The sequence below is a fragment of the Carassius carassius genome, chromosome 47 (genome assembly GCF_963082965.1).
Source record: "Carassius carassius chromosome 47, fCarCar2.1, whole genome shotgun sequence".
In the NCBI taxonomy this organism is placed as follows: Eukaryota; Metazoa; Chordata; class Actinopteri; order Cypriniformes; family Cyprinidae; genus Carassius; species Carassius carassius.
The window spans coordinates 21,709,671-21,730,814 of NC_081801.1; the positions used below are offsets into that span (position 1 = coordinate 21,709,671).

A 21,144-nucleotide genomic window follows, 5' to 3' on the forward strand; every position below is an offset into this window, starting at 1 on the left:
TGGCTGCTACATGAAAACGAGGACGGCCTACATAAAGATAGTAATATAAAACATTGTGTTTAAAGGTTTGTCCACAACACTGTGTCAAGGACATACATGACTATGGTTTTTGTTTTCAATATTAAATTTAGTAGAGTAACAATATTTATTTGTTTTATTATAAATATGTGGCTTGAATTGCATTGACATGTAATTTGAACCCGTTTAAAATATGGGATTAAGAAATGTTTAAGAAATGAGATATTATGGCTTACCAAAAGCATTAGAAATTACACACAAGATGAAAGATATTTTTTATTCTTTGTACTACAAAATGTAGATTTAAACATATTAACATTATCAATGATTTAAGCTTCTAAGAAATTAGAAATGTATTACTATAAAATAAAATAAATGGATATTACAAACACATTCAGAAAGTAAAATATGTACGCATTAGGCAACTTTTAGTAAACCTTATAATAATGTCATAGTAATATTGAAGCATATTTTAAATAATAACAATTTAAGGTGGCACTAATGTGTCACACAACCACAAAGCAAATCTATGCACAAATTTTACATTACACATGATTTTGAATTATATTTCAATTAGCGTTGAGGAGTAATTCTTATATGCAGCATAACAGCAAGAACATGTTTGCCAAAGCCACTGGAATATTTAGGCATGTTTAGTAGAGAGACTTAGTTCAGGATAACATTTTATTGTTGCCAACAAGATTTGACCAAAAGATGCACCGTTGTCTTAGAATAGGCTGTCCTGAACTCTCGCCCTCGATGAAACTCAGATGATAAAATCAAATCACCAAAAGTGATACCCTCAACACAATTTAACACAGAGCACTCATGGAGAATGTCTGCTGAACTGTAGTTCTCTGTGGTTTAGTCAGTGGTTTTCTGGCCTTTAGGGGGCACCAATGACCACACAGAGGTTATTATTCATAGAATTACACTAGGATCTTATCAAACTTATGTAAATATTTTTATTATCCAAATGTGACAACAAAGATCGGAAAAAAATAATATGATTTTTGACACCAGTATTTCCAAGTTATTTAACAAGATATGCTCAGACAGTAGTCTGCATGGGCATGCCTTCATGCTCCGAGGAAGAGGAGAGAGAATGTGATGAAGCTGCATCTCGTTTTAACTCATCCACTCTCTTCTGCAACTCTGACTTCAGGACCAACAACTCCTTCAGACTCTGATGAACAGGAACCTGACAGACAGAGGCAGGGGAAAGAGAGCCTTAAGTGTCAATGAACGTGAGGTATGCACTACTAAATTGCAAGATAAGATAAAAATAACACAATAAAATTCATACAAATAAAAAGTAATGTTTGGTAAATAAAAAAATATAATTAAAATGTATATATAAATGCATTCAAATATTAAATGTGAAAATACATTGGTGAATCATTTTTTAAATGCATCATTTAAATAGCATTTTTATTTTTTCTTTAGCCAATTAAAATTCATTTTAGCTAAGCAAACAAGTTTAAAGTATCCAAGTGTGAAGAATCTAATGGCATGTCCAACTGCGTTAAATGGCAAATAAAAAATTTTTTCTAATACAATTCTAGAAATCTAAATACAAATGATTGTACTAAATAAACATTTTATTAATTTATTTAAAATTTATAGATTTTTATAGCCATTCACATTTGCAGGGCAGTGGAATTAAAAACAAAACAAAAAAACATCTACCTAGAGAGAACTTTTACGTCGAACTTCTCTTAACTCATGCATCTATATATACATATATATATATATACATATATATATATATATATATATATATACAACCCGAATTCCGGAAAAGTTGGGACGTTTTTTAAATTTTAATAAAATGAAAACTAAAAGACTTTCAAATCACATGAGCCAATATTTTATTCACAATAGAACATAGATAACATAGCAAATGTTTAAACTGAGAAAGTTTACAATTTTATGCACAAAATGAGCTCATTTCAATTTTGATTTCTGCTACAGGTCTCAAAATAGTTGGGACGGGGCATGTTTACCATGGTGTAGCATCTCCTTTTCTTTTCAAAACAGTTTGAAGACGTCTGGTCATTGAGGCTATGAGTTGCTGGAGTTTTGCTGTTGGAATTTGGTCCCATTCTTGCCTTATATAGATTTCCAGCTGCTGAAGAGTTCGTGGTCGTCTTTGACGTAGTTTTCGTTTAATGATGCGCCAAATGTTCTCTATAGGTGAAAGATCTGGACTGCAGGCAGGCCAGGTTAGCACCCGGACTCTTCTACGACGAAGCCATGCTGTTCTTATAGCTGCAGTATGTGGTTTTGCATTGTCCTGCTGAAATAAACAAGGCCTTACCTGAAATAGACGTTGTTTGGAGGGAAGCATATGTTGCTCTAAAACCTTTATATACCTTTCAGCATTCACAGAGCCTTCCAAAACATGCAAGCTGCCCATACCGTATGCACTTATGCACCCCCATACCATCAGAGATGCTGGCTTTTGAACTGAACGCTGATAACATGCTGGAAGGTCTCCCTCCTCTTTAGCCCGGAGGACACGGCGTCCGTGATTTCCAACAAGAATGTCAAATTTGGACTCGTCTGACCATAAAACACTATTCCACTTTGAAATAGTCCATTTTAAATGAGCCTTGGCCCACAGGACACGACGGCGCTTCTGGACCATGTTCATATATGGCTTCCTTTTTGCACGATAGAGCTTTAGTTGGCATCTGCTGATGGCAAGGCGGATTGTGTTTACCGACAGTGGTTTCTGAAAGTATTCCTGGGCCCATTTAGTAATGTCATTGACACAATCATGCCGATGAGTGATGCAGTGTCGTCTGAGAGCCCGAAGACCACGGGCATCCAATAAAGGTCTCCGGCCTTGTCCCTTACGCACAGAGATTTCTCCAGTTTCTCTGAATCTTTTGATGATGTTATGCACTGTAGATGATGAGATTTGCAAAGCCTTTGCAATTTGACGTTGAGGAACATTGTTTTTAAAGTTTTCCACAATTTTTTTACGCAGTCTTTCACAGATTGGAGAGCCTCTGCCCATCTTTACTTCTGAGAGACTCTGCTTCTCTAAGACAAAGCTTTTATAGCTAATCATGTTACAGACCTGATATCAATTAACTTAATTAATCACTAGATGTTCTCCCAGCTGAATCTTTTCAAAACTGCTTGCTTTTTTAGCCATTTGTTGCCCCCGTGCCAACTTTTTTGAGACCTGTAGCAGGCATTAAATTTTAAATGAGCTAATTAAGTGGATAAAAGTGTAAAATTTCTCAGTTTAAACATTTGCTACGTTATCAATGTTCTATTGTGAATAAAATATTGGCTCATGTGATTTGAAATTCCTTTAGTTTTCATTTTATTAAAATTTAAAAAACGTCCCAACTTTTCCGGAATTCGGGTTGTATAAAATGGTGTTCAGAAGTCATTGACCACAAAACCGTGGACTTCATCCTGATAAAAATGGATGCAGCTTGATAAATAATATAAATAAAAAAGTTGTATAAATCTTTAATTCTTCAAACCCCATTTACCATATAATAAATGTTTTCTAAATGTAGTAGTTAAAAAGATAAGTTTTGCCATATATTCCATAAAATAACATTTTAAGTAAATCCAGGCAATCCTAAGATTTGACTTAATGCAACTTAAAATATAAAATCAACTCAGAATCTTAACAGTTTTAAATAGTTAACAGAACTCTACAAAACATGTTTCACCTACAACCACTGTAGAACATGTGGATGAAGTAGTTATTGAACACTGTGCCATCAACCATCATCCTCTGCTCACCTGTGGCCTCATGCGAGGGTTCCAGCGCACATAATAACTGGCCCAAAGCTCTAAATGTCTCAAACTGGCAACTGGGTATAAAACATGGTGCTCGTAGTTCACATACAGCGGGTTGGTAAATTCCTCAAGCTGGCTGTTCACATATGACCACAGAGACACGGTCTTGCTGTACACCTCCTGTAAAATCAGAACTGAATGACATTAGGGTGATTCAGTTATGACAGAATGACTTTAAAAACCAAGTAACAGTTGCATGCATCAGCTCCTGCCTTTGAGACCCGTTCTTGATCGCTGTTGTAAAGAAACGTCCCAAACAGGCAGCTGTACAGGTGATCAAGCACCGTGATGAGAAATACCTCGTTGAATTCAAATGCAGAGGGAAACTATGGAGAGAAAACGTATAATAAAAGAATAATACAACATCATACTTTTTTTTCATTATGTTTTTTTTTCACTTTTCCTCACCTGCCGGGTCATTTGCCAGACACAGTCGATGAACTGCACAAAGAGAGGTGAGCGCTCAGAGTTTGCATGATTCCCATCTCCATGTCCCACACGCTAACAGACAGAAGGACAAGAAGAAAGCCGTAAGGTGCTAGTACACGTTCATTGCAGAATGGTTTTCTCCATAAACACAGGATTTTACTGACTGAGGCAAAGCGGTGTCCGAAGCTCAGCCACTCCTTCTCCAGAAGCACCTGGAAGCCCGTGAGCGAGCGGTAGTGTGCGTCCAGCATGAGCATGGCCAGAGAGGTGAGCTGAGCCGTGCGGTCCCAGCCATCACTGCAGTGCACCACCACTGACGTCTTACCGGACTCGATTCGGTCTGCGATGCGCACCGCACCTGCTAGCAAGAGCTACAGAGAAAATGACCGGTCATTTTGGTGAGTGTTGGTCATCTTCAGAGACAAATGCAGAACATTAATAACTACTGTCATATAGGCTAATGTTATAATGAGAGAGCTATTTAAAAAAAAAAAAAAGTGTATTGTTAAGGTTTTGCTGACGTTTAGTGTCAACTATCTTTTAATCAAAACACAAAACCCGTTTGTATCTGTGAGGCAATTGTTACACATTTTCCCTGTGTGTTAACATCAGTAATTATGGGTGTCGAATGTCTGACTTGACTCAATGTATTTTGCCCCACACCCGAACATATGGTTCGACTATTAGTCGAATATCAGCAAGATTTGAAAATTCTGATTCAACTATGAAAAAGACACCCTTACTTTTGACACGCCATCACGACAGGATGCCAAAAATTGTTATTGGCGGTGCCTATAACTTTTGAATGGAAGGAGATATTTTCACCAAACTCTGAACACTTATGTAAGAGCTCAATATGAGGTCACAGTAAAAAAATAAAAATAAATAAATGCGGCATTTGGCTATTTGGTGGCACTATAAGAAGGAAAAACAGCTATGACTACACAACCGTTAGTCCAATTGACTTGAAATTGATATGCAGTGTCTTTGTCCAAACGGTCACAGATGACAATGAGGACATTCATGTATCTTAAAAAACATGGCCACCATTGGCCAATGCATTTTGAGCATCTATTAGACGTGTTATTATCGCGTTAACGCATTAATTGATTAAAACGACAATTATTTTATTGCGTTAATGCAGTTTTTTATTAATTGTTATAAAAGTTATTTTGTTAATTTTTATTATTTTTATTATTATGAAAGTCTGTTTCTCACTGGCTCTGAATACACATACAGACAAATCATGGGGCACAGGAGGGGATGCTACCGATCACAAACCACTGTCCACTGTGATTTGAAAAGAATGCAATGAGCTCGTAATCATGTCTTTATAAGTTGGAAATAGAAAGTTTCCGATAGCACGTGAAGACAGCAGAGAAGTGCTCTCACTCAACACAGCGGAGTGAATCATTTTGTTAACCTTGTGGTTTATTATTTTGAGTCGTGTGGGACGTGATCACACACGTCCATCTTAGAATATATTGCTTTACAGATCTATCGCTTTTGCAGCTCAGAAATACTCACGCAATCATGCAGCACGAATCAGATTATCTGCACTCTGGGGCGGTTAGCGCTAGGGCTGTGCAAAAAATCGAAAGCGATTTTCATGCACATCTCATCAGTAAAGACGCTCCTGTAGTTAGTAGTATATCTCTAGCACGTGCGTTCGGATCAGGGTTGCCAGGTTTTCACAGCAAAATCCTGCCCACTTGCTACTCAAAACTAGTCCAAAACTAGCCCAGTCGCGTTTTCAGGAGGTTCCCCGATAAAAATTGCTTCCCGGGGTTAAAATTTACATTTTTTAGCAGGGTTGCCTTGGTAAAATTGGCATTTTAGAGGCTAAATATCACGTTATTTGTATTGGGGTCGCTTTGACCCGCGGACATGAAAAACAACCACAGACTTGGCAACACTGGTTGGCATTTACTACACCGAGCCGTAATTCACTGAAAATCTACACAAAATCGATGTTAAAATCGCAGGCGATTCTTTGTCGATTTTGAAAACGATTTTGTGTTAGTTGTCGGTAGACTACGGCTCTGTGTAGAAACTGCCGCTCCACCTGAACCAGTGTTACCAAGTCTGCGATTGTTTTTCATGTCCGCGGTTTGAAGCAACCCCAATACAAATAACGTGATATTTAGCCCCTAAAATGTGAATTTTACCAAGGCAACCCTTGCAAAAAATGTATATTTTAACCCGGGAAGCTATTTTTATCAGGGAACCTCCTAGAAGCGCGATTGGATTAGTTTAAGAAGCAACTGGGCAGGATTTTTTGTGAAAACCTGGCAACCCTGATCTGAACGCACGTGCTGGAGATATACTTCTAATCACAGGAGCATCTTTACTGATGAGATGCGCATGAAAATCGCATTTGATTTTTTGCACAGCCCTAGTTAGCGCTCATGCTCACTGATCTATATATAACTGAAACGCGCTGTGTCTGTTATAATGTTATGACTGAGGATCTGGACCTTGAGCATAACTTGTTTTTCTATAACAAACTATAAAATATTTTCTTAAAAAACATTAATGTCATGGCAGTGACAAATAGCTTGTTTTATATTTAATTACATTAATAAGTTGAGATTTAGGCTACAATCAATATTTTAACTGTTACTATGTAAAAGGAACACTGCTGTAAAAAGCACCTTATTTGTTTAAAGTGTTTGCAAACCAAATGTTTTTGGTTTTTGGTCTACTTTTAAATGAAAAAATGTGCACAATACATTACTTTTGAATGCATTATTAGTTTTGTGCATAATGCGATTAATTGCGATGATTTAAAAAAAAAAAATGTTTTCCGTTGCCCAGCACTAATATATATATATACACACACACACACACAGATTATGCAAGGGCATGTGAATAAGAGGGAATGTGTACAAGGGGCATGCTACTTTAGCAACAGCCTTAAGTTAGAAACATCATAATACTTTATTTATTTATTTATTTTTATTGCAACTTTTCACTTCTAAAGATGTTAATTGATGCACTGGAATCAGTTAGATTATATGTGGATTATTGTGATGTTTTTATCAGCTGTTTGGACTCATTCTGATGGCACCCATTCACTGCAGAGGATCCACTGGTGAACAAGTGATCTAATGCTTAATTTCTCCATTTCTCTTATTCTTAAAATGTAATATTTTCTTAACTTATTTCTTTAAGAAGATTTTCGATTTGAAATAGATTCAGTGCCATAGATTCAGCCAACGAATGGTTTACTTGCTCATGTTAAGCAAAATAATTTATATATATATATATATATATATATATATATATATATAAAGAGAAGACAGAACAGAAACCTCAATGAAAATTTATGAGAATGAATGTCAGGGTATAATGACCATCTGATAGTGTCCCGTTTCGATCCTGACTTCAAAACTAACATAGTCACACATTCTCACCCTGATGTATTCCAGCCAGTGCGTAGAGTCCACAGATGAGAACCAGTGCTGCTGGTCGATGGCAGGATACACCACCTCCTTGAGCTTCCTCAGGGATTCTCTCATCACGTGTATGTTGGGGATCTCCAGAAAGTTAAGTTCCACATTGATGTAGAAACTCTCATTCTCATATCCTCCATCTTTGGCCTATAGAACAGAAGCCACATATCACTTATTCCAGAAAACCACCATGTTCCAAAAACACAGTGACCAGCTTAAACCCTGGAATACACAACAGATTTATCCAGATTTTGCAGTCTGGTTGAGTAGATGATAGTTTGAGATATTTAGAGCCAGTCTGAAGATTTTGGTTAGTTGGAGTTGACAAATTTCACAGACAAATTGTGTATTGTGTGTAGTGGAAACCAGCTTCAGACAATGATTCAGTCCAGTCCAGAAGGAAATCGAACATGTTTGATATTTTAAGCCAATTCCAGAATACATTTTGTTTTTATTTGTTGTGTGTCTCCTAAAAACAAGACACATGTTTCTGCGTGTGTTGCATTAAGAAGGACTTAAAAGTCTGGAAGTGTGTGATCCTCAGTCCTTTAGATTCCCGTATGATGCCCAGTATTTGTCTGGAACCATTTACAAAATCAACAAGTGTATGATGTCTAGTGTTTCAATTTTAAAAAGTCGTGTAGTGTACTCCAGCCTTAAGATGGATATTCCAGAAGGGAAACTTTCAAAACATCTGTGTTTTTAGATGCTTAGCTTCAACCACGTGATTTCTCTCATTCAGATTGAACTTTGAGCCATCACACTTGCTGTAATGTGTAAGGGGAACATGTTTTGACATGTTATGATAAGCCCAGAGCATTGCTGAATTATCGATGAGATTTTTATGATCTTTCATGAACTGAACTTCTAAGAAATGTTCACAAGCCTTGTCTTGTCCTCATCTGGACTAATCCAAAAACAAACAATGTTAATCTAAAATGGATGATGTTCTAGCAGAGGGAAGATGCTTATTTGACTCATTTACTCTCATGTCGCTCCAAAACTGTATGATTTTCTTTCTCCAGTGTAACATCATAGACGATACTGTGAGAAATGTGTTCTTTGTGTGCATACAATGGCAGTCACTGGGCTCCATTTGTTTTTTGCTCTGCATTTAACCCATCCAAAGTGCACACACACACACACACACACACACACACACACCATGAACACACACCATGAACACACACCCGGAGCAGTCATTTTTTTTTTCATGCTGCGGCGCCCGGGGAGCAGTCAGGGGTTCGGTGTCTTGCTCAAGAAAACCTCAGTCGTGGTATTGCTGGCCAAAGACTTGAACTCACAACCCTAGGGTTAGGGGTCAAACTCTCTAACCACTAGGCCACGACTTCAGAGGGCAGCTGTGGCCTAATGGTTAGAGAGCCGGACTAGTTAACAGAAGGTCGCTGGTTCAAGTCTTGATGCTGGCAGGAGTTGAAGGTGGGAGGGAGTGACTGAAGTGTCCTTGAGCAAGGCATTGAACCCCCAGTTGCTCCCGGGCGCTGGATCTATAGCTGCCCACTGCTCCGGGTATGTCTTCTCACTGCTGTGTGTGTGCACTTTGGATGTGTTAAATGCAGAGCACCATACCCGAGTATGGGTTACCACACTTGGCAATTGTCACGACTTTCACTTTTTTTTTTTTTCCTTAAATTAGAATGAACCACTTTTCTAAGTAAAGTCAGAATCTAAAACAGGTTAGTAAGCTAAATTCATCCCTTATTGTATAATATTCATTTCATATATATATATGTCAAAACACACCTGACTGAATGATGTTTCTCATGATCTCTTAGATCTTATGCTATAAAGGCGGAAATGCGTAAAATTATATTTGTGGACCTATATATGAACTACTTCAGTACAAAATATAACGTTTTTATTTTTCTTGTAATGGAAGAGTTGGACCAGACAGTGAGAAACAAGCGAACACATTTCTCAATGATGTTATAAATATATAGGGTATACACAAGACTAATGTTAATGAAAGAAGTCCATTCAACTCACCAAAGCTGAATCTATTTAATCAAAAACACAGTCAACACAGTGATATTGTGAAGGGTTTGAAATAGGGGTTTTCCATTTTAATATATTTTAAAATCCTGTGATGAAAAGCTAAATTTTCAGCATCATTACTCCAGTCTTCAGTGTCCCATGATCCTACAGAAATCAATCTAATATGCTGATTTGCTGCTCAAGAAACATTTCTGATTATTACCAATGTTAAAAACAGTTGGCCTGCTTAATATTTTCTGTGGAAACTCTTTGATGAATAGAAAAGTTCAAAAGGTCAGAATTTATTTAAAATGGTAACATTTTGTAACATTATAAATGTCTTTACTGTCACTCTTTCTCAGTTTAATGCATCCAAAAACACTAACTGAAGGGCAGTGTATATCCACAGTATTTGTTTGTTAAAACAGTTACTTACTTTGTTAGTATCAGCCACAGTGCTTTGGCGAGCATCAAAGATGCAGAGCTTGTGAGACTGAGCGTTGGCGTCGAGTATGGTCTGCAGGTAGCGCTCATCTTCCCTGCAGCGGCGGTCTGATGGACCCACCTGTGGCTGACCGCAGCGCACAATAGCGGCCTGACTCTCAGGGTGAATCCAGGACAGCACCTGACGAAAAGTTGTAATGTCTGAGATGCTCATATAACAAATCAAATGTTACTGTGGCTCAAATGGAAGAGCATTGCGTTAGCAGCCAAGGTTGTGGGTTCGATTCCCAGGGAACACATGTTAGGTAAAAAATGTTAGTCTGAATGCACTGTAAGTCGCTTTGGATAAAAGCATCTGCCAAATGCATAAACTTAACTTAACTTAAACTATGTTTAATATTTGAAATCATAGTTAAAAATTGTTTAAAACGGTTAAAAACCATTTTTTGTAGTTTCTGTTATCATTTTTGAAATAATATTAATATACATTGTTATATAACATTTTAATTTCAGTTTTAGTTTTAGTTAATTTAGTACATCAAGTTAAATGAAAAAGAAAAAATATGCCTTGGCAACTATCTGAAATTAAATAAATGTAGTTTTTTTTTTTTTTACTATAATAACCCTGATGACAATGCAGATGATGCTAAAAGATATTTAAATTTGTCAAACCATACGGACCATAAAGAAAACTAAACTCTTTTTTAAATTCTCCTTTTCAAATTAAACGAATACGTTATCTCACTGGGAAACGACGTTTGGCCCTAAAGGCTGCCACTCTCTTCAGTTCATCCTCTGTGACGTTTGAGGGAAGGACCAGCAGAGCGGGATACGTCTCGCACACCTCATAACTGCTGTTGACTTTGCTGATGATCCAGCTCTCGTTTGGAAGACCCTGTTACCATCCACATCATCGACACAGGTACATCATAACATAATACCAAAATAATGACCTTTATTAACTCATTTTGCGTAAGGTGAGTGGTGATGATAGTTCTTACCTGCCTCTTATACTCCGCGACTGGGTCGTAGATCTTCCAGCCATCTTCTGGAAATGTCTCTCGGTACTTAAAGGCAAAGAGAGGCTGAAGGAAAATAGAGGGAACGTGGTTCATTAAACACACTGAAACAGCTTCAGCTTCTGTACACATTTGTGGGTGTTTTTAAAAAGTCGTACCAGGTTGTGGAAGAGGGGGAATGCGTACTTTGACAGTATTTCGAACACCTCCAAATTGCTCTGTCCCTCCTTCCTGTACGCAAACCGGGGGTTTCTCAAGTCCTGTGGTAAAAAACAGGAATTAATATTTGAAAGTCTGCGCAAGTGAATAAAAAGAAGTGAAGATTGGAAAAGGAAGAGGTCGAGAGCCAAAGATGTGTCCTTTGCCTTGCAAACGATCTCAAGTCCTTGAGTGTTCTCTCCGTGACTCTGAACGGCGACGGACTCCAGTCTGCTAATGGCTCCAAGATTCACATCCAGCACAAATGGAGGATCCTTTCCCAAACACAGAAGAAATGTTATCACCCAACCAAAACATCTGTGCTTGCTGAGATCTGAGAAACCAGTTTAGAGCACTAAATTAATTCATTTACTGAGCCAGAACCTCATTTTATTTTATAGAGATCATGTCTGTGTCCTGATTTGCATACTTTTAGTGCATAGTAGAATTATGTACTTTGCAGACCATAGGAAAGTCTAAACATCGGAGTATGTAGAAAGAGTGTATGCCAGTATTAGGGCAAGGTTGTGACACACCAAACCAACTAGTGAAAATGAAAGCTGCCTCACCTCACCAGGGTCTGAGTTGGAAAGTTGCTTGAACTACCAAATTTGTTCTGCCTCTGCCTGAGAGGAAATAACTCTCCATACCAGCAGGTGGCAGTAGTCTGTATTCATCATTCAAACAAGAAAACTGGAACTAACGGTGGAATATATCGCCCTCTGAAAGGGCACTTCGGAGTGAAAACAAACATGGTCGCCATATTGAAGAGTCGTTCCAAACTGAAGTGCTCAAAATTGGCCACTTTAAAGTGCTCTTCGGAATGAAGGATTTTGAAGAGTACAACTGATGGACACTTCGGAATCCCACGATCCTTTGCGCAGATTCTTTGCATGATGACAGCGCCTCCGTGTGGGCACGTGATGGTGACGCATAAGGGCACTTCAAGAAGCAGTTGTTTGGTCCCCTACACCCTTCAACCCTTCGAAGCTCTCACTCCGGAGGGTAAACCCTTTGAAAGGGATTAGGGCATAGGGATGAGCCCTTCTGAATGGAACGCAGGATAAGACTGTAGATATATAAACTGTGAACAAAGCAGCGCTTGGTAACATTGATATGAATTACATTGATCAGTTGGTCTTTATTCTTTCCAGACAGCCAAATCGTTATGAAAATATTTGCGTATTGAAATGGTCAGGTAAGATGAAGATGAAAAATGTGAAACTACATTGTTGATTATTCAAGCAGAACTTTGATATGAAGTGACACCACAGTCGGCTTTCAATGTCAGTTTGGTGTGTCACTGCATTCAGATGGCGTTAAAAGAAATAGAAAGTGTGTTTACCCGCACCAGGCTTTTAAAGAAGAGCTTGTAGTCAGTGATGGTTAGAGTTCCCCTCACGACCCCAGAAAACGGACAGATATACATGATGTCTTTGACTGTAAAAAAACAACAACACGGCATACAAAGTTATACAAAACGGTCTAAAAAGGATGACAATTTTACCCTTGATCACTGACCATATATTAACTCTTCTTTTTATGGTTTATTTGTTATGCTTCATGATGGCTCTATATACTAATACATCTCATAAAAAGATGCTCAAGCACAAGTGTTAAGTTCCTTACCAATAGCTTTGATGGTTTCTCCAGGAACACGCGGGGCCTCTTCCATCTGAGCCTGCTTATTTCCTTCTCTGAGTGCCTGTCACACATTTTGACATGATACACATCATTTTCTGATTAAGGAAAAGAATATTCTGGATAAGCGTTTACATGTTCCTATTGGAATATTCCAGTCTCAGCAAAATGTATCCAATATATTCTGAATTAGGCATTTAAATTATACAAAATTCAGATTAATACAGACATATGCCAGCTGTCTTAATATGATTTATAGAATACAAAATTATTAGATTTTGCAATTAGTTTTATGTATTTTACACTTACATAATCAGAATATGACCACATTTTGAGTGCTGCCTGCCCAAAAACTTAACATGTGTAACATGTTGCCATGGCATTGCTATGCAGTTCCTAGGGTGTTATAGCTGGTTGTTAGGCAACTGTCATAACAGCAAACCCAGAGCCCAATGTATCTATGATATTCTGGTCCCTCAACATAGGACAAATCTTGCATTTTTTATTTATTACTTTGTACAATATTAATAGTGGTGCTTACCTTCATAAGTGCCACTTATAAGTAAACTATTGGGAAATCTCTAATAAAACAGACAAAAAAAATAAAATAATTCTAGAAAACGTTGATTTATAAAAATACAACTCAGCGTCAGAGAGATACACAAAAGCTGCATGTGGTTTCCTTCGCTACCACTCCCAGACTTTAAGTTCTCTCTCCGCCTATACAAACAGTCAGTCCGATGCTTGAGGTTGTAAACTAAACACGGAAGGCAGGGCTGTAATTAAGAACACCGAAAAAAAATCTGATATTATAAGCAAACTGCTGATGACGCAAATTCAGCAAGAGCAAAATATCTGAGATTCATATTTTTAGATGCTTTCATTATCTTTGACAGAAGGGAATATGCACTTCTGCACATAGCTAGAATACACTCTGAAATCCTCAGGAACATTCTGGAAACCATCAACACCACTCCTGCAGCATATTGAATGTGAATCTACACCAGTAACTAGGGGTGTAATGGTACGTGTATTCATACCGGACCGTTTCGGTACAGGGCTTTCGGTACGGTGCACGTGTGTACCGAATGACCAAATGCAATATTTTGTGCGCGGAACATAAGTACATTTTCGTGTTTACAAACGAACATATTAAGTGGCGGAAGTCTCCGCGTTCAGCGCAAATCCCGCCCTGCAGCCGATTCTAAGGCCAGCTCAATTCTATCAATCTTCAAATATTGCACCTGTCAAACATAGTCTATATTGTCGTCAATACTGTTGAAGGTGTCCTTTATCAGTAGGTTTTATATTTATGCTCAACATGAAGTATAGATATTGTTGTCATGAAGACAAGAGCCTGGTCTGTCGGCGGTCTCCCTGTCACCTACAGCAGCAGGCACGGCACAGTTCTGGTGAAGCAGGCCTACAAGCTGGGACTGGTACTGCTGCACTGTAATCATAGTTATTTATTTATATTTTTCATTATATTTTATTATATGATATTGGTTTGAGACAGAGTATTTTATTTAGTGGAGAACTTTGCAGCAGTATTTTATTTCTTATTCTTTTTTTATTTTATATATATTTTATTAAAAAGTATTAAAAAAAAGTGTATAGTAATAAACAAACTGCAGTTTAATGTTTGCATTTCTTTCCCTTACTGTACCGAAAATGAACCGAACCGTGACTTTAAAACCGAGGTACGTACCGAACCGTGATTTTTGCGTACCGTTACACCCCTACCAGTAACTAATACAAATCTTATCTAAATGCAATATGAAAGCATTAGGATTACTCTTTTCAGATCCCAAAAATCACTCGTCTATGGCTCTAAAAGTTCGTGTTCTGTGAGCACATTGTTGACAGTGAGCCACAGGGAGCTCAGCGGGAAGAGATGGGGGCTCATGGGTCTGCTCCACCCACAGTGACACAACTGTTTGGCAGCTTCATAGACTCATAGAATCAGAGAATTCAGTCATTCTGTTACAGTCCAGCTGCAGGACAACGACGGCACTGTGGAGTTCAACAGGCTTGACCTTCACAAAGACAAAAGATCTATGGAGATCTGTTCAGCATTATACTAATAAAGCCCTGAAAAGATGGCATGGGGTGGTGATATTTCATAATGGCATATGAGTCAAAACATATGTATTTTCCACTCACTCATTCAGTGATCTATATCAATAAAGTAGAATACAATAACACATACTGAAAATTCAAATACAAATCATACTCTTTCAAAAGCGTATGTGTCCCAGAAAAAAATTGTGCACAAAGATAAATATCCAAATATTACATACAGCTACTGCATTTACATTGACATGCTGGTAAATATCAAAAACACTTCATTATAATGACCAGACAATACAATAAATAGATTTTTTTTCCAAATGTTTTTGATACAAAACAGACAGACAGCTGTTTTGACATACAGACAGACAGACAGCTGTTTTGACAGACAGACAGACAACTGTTTTGACAGACAGGCCGCTGTTTTGACAGACAGACAGCTAGGCCGCTGTTTTGACAGACAGACAGCTAGGCCGCTGTTTTGACAGACAGACAGCTGTTTTGACAGACAGACAGACAACTGTTTTGACAGACAGACAGACAGACAACTGTTTTGACAGACAGACAGACAGACAACTGTTTTGACAGACAGACAGACAGACAACTGTTTTGACAGACAGACAGACAGACAACTGTTTTGACAGACAGACAGACAGACAACTGTTTTGACAGACAGACAGACAGACAACTGTTTTGACAGACAGACAGATAGCTGTTTTGACAGACAGACAGACAGACAAACAGACAGCTGTTTTGACAGACAGACAGACAAACAGACAGCTGTTTTGACAGACAGACAGACAGACAGACAGCTGTTTTGACAGACAGACAGCTGTTTTGACAGACAGACAGCTGTTTTGACAGACAGACAGACGTTTTGACAGACAGACAGACAGACAGCTGTTTTGACAGACAGACAGACAGCTGTTTTGACAGACAGACAGACAGCTGTTTTGACAGACAGACAGACAGACAGACAGACAGACAGCTGTTTTGACAGACAGACAGACAGATAGTTCAGTCTGTTAGTGAGTTAGTAATTAAGTCAAATAGTTAACAGATAGAGTCTAATAGAATCTCTCTCTATCTTTCACACACACACACACACACACACACACACACACACACACAAAGAGACTTGCCGAAGAGGAGGCAGTCTGCTGAGGGTCATTGTCCAAGAGAAATCCGTTAACTTCCACATCACAGTCCTGCACCAAAGAAACCCCACAGCACCACAGAAAAAAAAGAGTGATGAGGAAAGAGATAGAAGGAAGAGCAGAAACATTGCAGTGCATGTAATCACACCAGAAAGTCTGTGGAAACGCAATCATTTCAAGAAGCCATGAGAACGACAAGTATGAAGGTGTACAAGGGGCCAAATACACTTTAGCACTTTCCCAGATCTGAGGTGTTAGGTAAGGTTTCTGCATCAAAAACTCTGATACTAACTCTGTTTTTGAGGAAATCAACATATGAATGTCTTGTGGACTGTATATTAAACATGTAAAACCTAACAAATAAAATAATAAATATAGATAAAATATATATTTTACAAAATATTATAAAAACACGTTTTGTTCAGTATCATATTCATCATAATGTTTCAATTATGAAAGTTACAATCATAATGTATTCTTTTAATTTAAAAGATTAAGTAAATCTTAATTTGTTGTTACCCCTTTAAAGAACAGAAAGAGTGTGAAAATCAGACGTTCTGCATGATTTACAGAGAAGTTGATCTCAACTCATAAGGGACCAATTTTTTAAGTATCATTACTTTATCAGTCTATTCTGGCCAAAATTTGATTATATAATCCATAATAACATACATCCAGTGAAAAAGTCCCCTGATTTCCTCCCATAGCAAAATCCACCAACACAGAACTGTTTAGGACTGTTTTCATTTGTGAATTGTGCTTTGTTCTGTGCATATTTCTCTCCTGATTCAGATGAGATGTCTTACTTACTGGGTAAAGCATAAATTATGAATAGACTACTTATATTTTAGCCGGAAGCAAAGGTTTAAAGTTAAAAATGTCTTGATGGCTTTGTTTACTACAAACACAGCTTTTCACTTCACAAGATATTAATTGATGGACTGGAGTAGAATGGAGTACTTGTTGATTATTGTGATGCTTTTAGCAGCTGTTTGGACGATCATGCTGACGGCACCCATTCACCTCAGAGAATGAAAATGTTGTAAATTTCTCTAAGTCGTTCTGATGAGGAAACAAACTAATCTGCATCTTGATGACTTGAGGGTGAGTAGATTTTAAGCAAATGTTTATTTTTAGTGAACTATTCCTTTAACACCAAAAAAAAAAAAAAAAAGAAGATTATCAACAATTATCAGTCAACTGGTTTCAGTCTGTTCCTCACACTAAGCTATCATATGACTCCAGATGAGCTGTCTGGACTATTTTTACGATGCTTTTATAATCCTATGATATGGAGAGGAAAAATTTATCTTTTAAGTTCCACCAAAAGGGTTTTTGTAACAAAATTACAAAATATTGAGAGAATGTGAAATATGTATCTGTGACAAAATGAATGAAATAATTTTATCAGCAATGTTCTGATACACTTTGGTTTCATGACAAAAACAGCAGTTGTCTGTGCTGCCTCTTGCATAAGAGTACATAAACTAAAGGCACTGGGTGGAGATCTCTGGCAATGCATTGAGAGAAAAAGCAGTCTTGATTTTTGTAAAGCTAGTGCAATCCAAACCATGAGATCTGTGTTGTATGTCAATAGAAAAAGTGTTTGTTTATATTTTAAGTATATACACATACCAGTACGTATTTACACTCATACCTTGTACTCTTTGAAATTCATTTCTGAGCTGATGGGTCCTGAGAACTGATTGGACATTGTGGCTGCTATCAGTTGTTTACACCATTCAACATGAGGCCCTGTGGGACTATAATATAAAAGTGTTAGTGAGTATATGTTTGTACATACAGTATATGTCTGTCAGTAAGATACTTAAAAAACATAGTTTCTGTTTACATACAGTTGGCTTTTATTCATCCTAAAAGAACCAGTACATCAATAGCATTCATCATTCTGGACTATGCTGTCAGACGGTCATGTACAGGTGCATCTCAGTAAATTAGAATGTCGTGGAAAAGTTCATTTCAGTAATTCAACTCAAATTGTGAAACTTGTGTATTAAATCAATTCAATGCATAGAGACTGAAGTAGTTTAAGTCGTTTAGTTCTTTTAATTGTTATGGTTTTGGCTCACATTTAACAAAACCCCCAGAATTCACCATCTCAACAAAGTAGAACATGGTGACATGCCAATCAGCTAATCAACTCAAACACCTGCAAAGGTTTCCTGAGCCTTCAAAATGGTCTCTCAGTTTGGTTCACTAGGCTACACAATCATGGGGAAGACTGCTGATCTGACAGTTGTCCAGAAGACAATCATTGACACCCTTCACAAGGAGGGTAAGCCACAAACATTCATTGCCAAAGAAGCTGGCTATTCACAGAGTGCTTTATCCAAGCATGTTAACAGAAAGTTGAGTGGAAGGAAAAAGTGTGGAAGGAAAAGATGCACAACCAACCAAGAGAACCGCAGCCTTATGAGGATTGTCAAGCAAAATCGATTCAAGAATTTGAGTGAACTTCACAAGGAATCGGCTGAGGCTGGGGTCAAGGCATACAGAAGTGTCAAGGAATTTGGCTACAGTTGTCGTATTCCTCTTGTTAAGCTACTCCTGAACCACAGACTACGTCAGAGGCATCTTACATGGGTTAAGGAGAAGAAGAACTGGACTGTTGCCCAGTGGTCCAAAGTCCTCTTTTCAGATGAGAGCAAGTTTTGTATTTCATTTGGAAACCAAGGTTCTAGAGTCTGGAGGAAGGGTGGAGAAGCTCATAGTCCAAGTTGCTTGAAGTCCAGTGTTAAGTTTCCACAGTCTGTGATGATTTGGGGTGCAATGTCATCTGCTGGTGTTGGTCCATTGTGTTTTTTGAAGTCACTGCTCCCGTTTACCAATAAATTGTGAAGCACTTCATGCTTCCTTCTGCTGACCAGCTTTTTGAAGATGCTGATTTCATTTTTCAGCAGGATTTGGCTTCTGCCTGCACTGCCAAAAGCACCAAAAGTCGGTTAAATGACCATGGTGTTGGTGTGCTTGACTGGCCAGCAAACTCACCAGACCTGAACCCCAGAGAGAATCTATGGAGTATTGTCAAGAGGAAAATGAGAAACAAGAGACCAAACAATGCAGATGAGCTGAAGGCCACTGTCAAAGAAACCTGGGCTTCCATATCACCTCAGCAGTGCCACAAACTGATCCATGCCACGCCGAATTGAGGCAGTAATTAAAGCAAAAGGAGCCTATACCAAGTATTGAGTAGGCGTGCAGTAAATTAACATACTTTCCAGAAGGCCAACAATTCACTAAAAAAAAAATTTATTAGTCTTATGAAGTATTCTAATTTGTTGCGATTGGTGGGTTTTTGTTAAAATCATCACAATTAAAGGAACCAAAGACTTAAACTACTTCAGTCTGTGTGCATTTTTTTTATTTTTATTTATTTGAGTTGAATTAGTGAAATAACTTTTCCACAACGTTCTAATTTATTGAGATGCACCTGTACATCTGTTGTTTAGATGGACTACATATTTATACTTACTTTATAAAACATCAATCACTGAATAATTTTTTTATAATTTTTTTAAGGTAATGGTCACTTTTTATCTCACTTTTATCTATCACTTTATACGTCACTTTTTCTCAGAATTACGAGATAAATCAAATTTCAAAATCAGTAAAAATTCAGACTTTTTGACACAATTCTGACATTTATATCTTGCAATTCTAAAATCTTTTTTCAGAATTAAGATGTAAACTCTAAATTGTGAGTTACAGTCTAGTTTTGAGGAGAGAAAAAAAGACAATGGTATACCTTGCAATTCTGACTTTAACACACAATTGCGATTTTATATCTCACAATTTTACATTTTATAACTCGCAATTTCATGTAGTTCTGAGAAAAAAAAGTGAGAATTTCTAGTAGTAAACTTGCAAGGAAAAAAATGGCAATTAGCTTTTTAACATTTTTATTCAGTGGCAGAAACAGGCAGCTTTTTTTACCATTAACTCCAATTAAATGAGACGGTTTGCTCATGTGATGTCAACAAAGCGGCGCCCATGAGGGTCGACCCGCTCCACGTATCACAAAACAGACTAATGTCTGCAGTAGAAGTTACATCTCTCGCTCATTTTTATTTCCAAAACCGATGTTTACGTGAGTACACCCTTAAGATTAAGTAATCAGCAATATTTGCTCATGTTGATAAAATCCTTTATCTGAATGTCTGGTTAATAAAACACAACATTTAATTCAAAGTTAGCCCGAGGGTTTTGTTTGCATCAAGTCACTCAGTAACAGAACGCGGTAAAACGCAGCTAACGTTAGGTAGTTTATGACACTCTAGCTCTACAACGCGACGCGACGTATAATCCACTAGCGTCGCGTCACGCCACTAGCAGTGTAACGATAGATGAGTTGTGTCATAAACTATAAAAAGGGTGTTATGGGCACTGACCTGTCTGGGGTTTCAGCGTTTGACTGTGCTGAGGTTGGTCGCTTATCCATTCTCTACAGAAGGCTTACAGAAGGATAAAATCACGCTTTGTTGCACATCCAACGCTCATCGTGTGTCTGGATCTGCAAACGCTTTCCTCTAAAACTTTGTGACTCGCCGAGAGTTGAAATCGTGAATCCCACTACGTCAAAAGGAATCGCTCATGAATAATAATTAGGTCTGTGCTGCAACAAACCTCCAATGGTGACGGTCTGCTCTTGAATATTAATTAGGTTGCGTCAATAGTTTCAGTTTCCAATGGCAGGGACTCCACTCATGAATATTAATTGTCAGTCTTCAACACAGTAGGATTCGTAAACTGGCCACCAGCACCGCCACGCCAGCGTTAATATCAACTACGTTACCCAAAATGCAACCAGCAAAAGCAATATTTAGAAACACTTTATTGACACACCCTTGTTACATAATACGGGATAAA

The 21,144-nt window shown here is 37.8% G+C and overlaps 1 protein-coding gene across 4 annotated transcripts; it reads right to left on the reverse strand.

Moving 5' to 3' along the window:
• Window positions 1-958: 958 nt before the first annotated feature.
• Window positions 959-20,876, reverse strand: LOC132130899 (myotubularin-related protein 1-like). 4 transcript variants are annotated; one of them, XM_059542758.1, is made up of 15 exons: window positions 20,667-20,876; window positions 17,915-18,020; window positions 16,243-16,308; window positions 13,019-13,094; window positions 12,741-12,829; window positions 11,350-11,664; window positions 11,174-11,257; window positions 10,918-11,067; window positions 10,165-10,353; window positions 7,695-7,880; window positions 4,443-4,649; window positions 4,258-4,350; window positions 4,062-4,175; window positions 3,793-3,969; window positions 959-1,219 (listed from the first exon to the last, which is right to left on the reverse strand). In XM_059542758.1, the coding sequence occupies exons 1-15, from the start codon at window positions 20,714-20,716 to the stop codon at window positions 1,070-1,072; spliced, it is 2,052 nt and encodes a 683-aa protein (XP_059398741.1). In that variant the 5' UTR covers window positions 20,717-20,876; the 3' UTR covers window positions 959-1,069. The 4 variants fall into 4 exon arrangements, with proteins under 4 accessions (XP_059398741.1, XP_059398740.1, XP_059398742.1 ...); XM_059542757.1 differs by having other exon boundaries at window positions 12,735-12,829; window positions 20,667-20,875; XM_059542759.1 differs by lacking the exon at window positions 16,243-16,308 and having other exon boundaries at window positions 12,735-12,829; window positions 20,667-20,875.
• Between the last annotated feature and the right edge of the window lie 268 nt (window positions 20,877-21,144).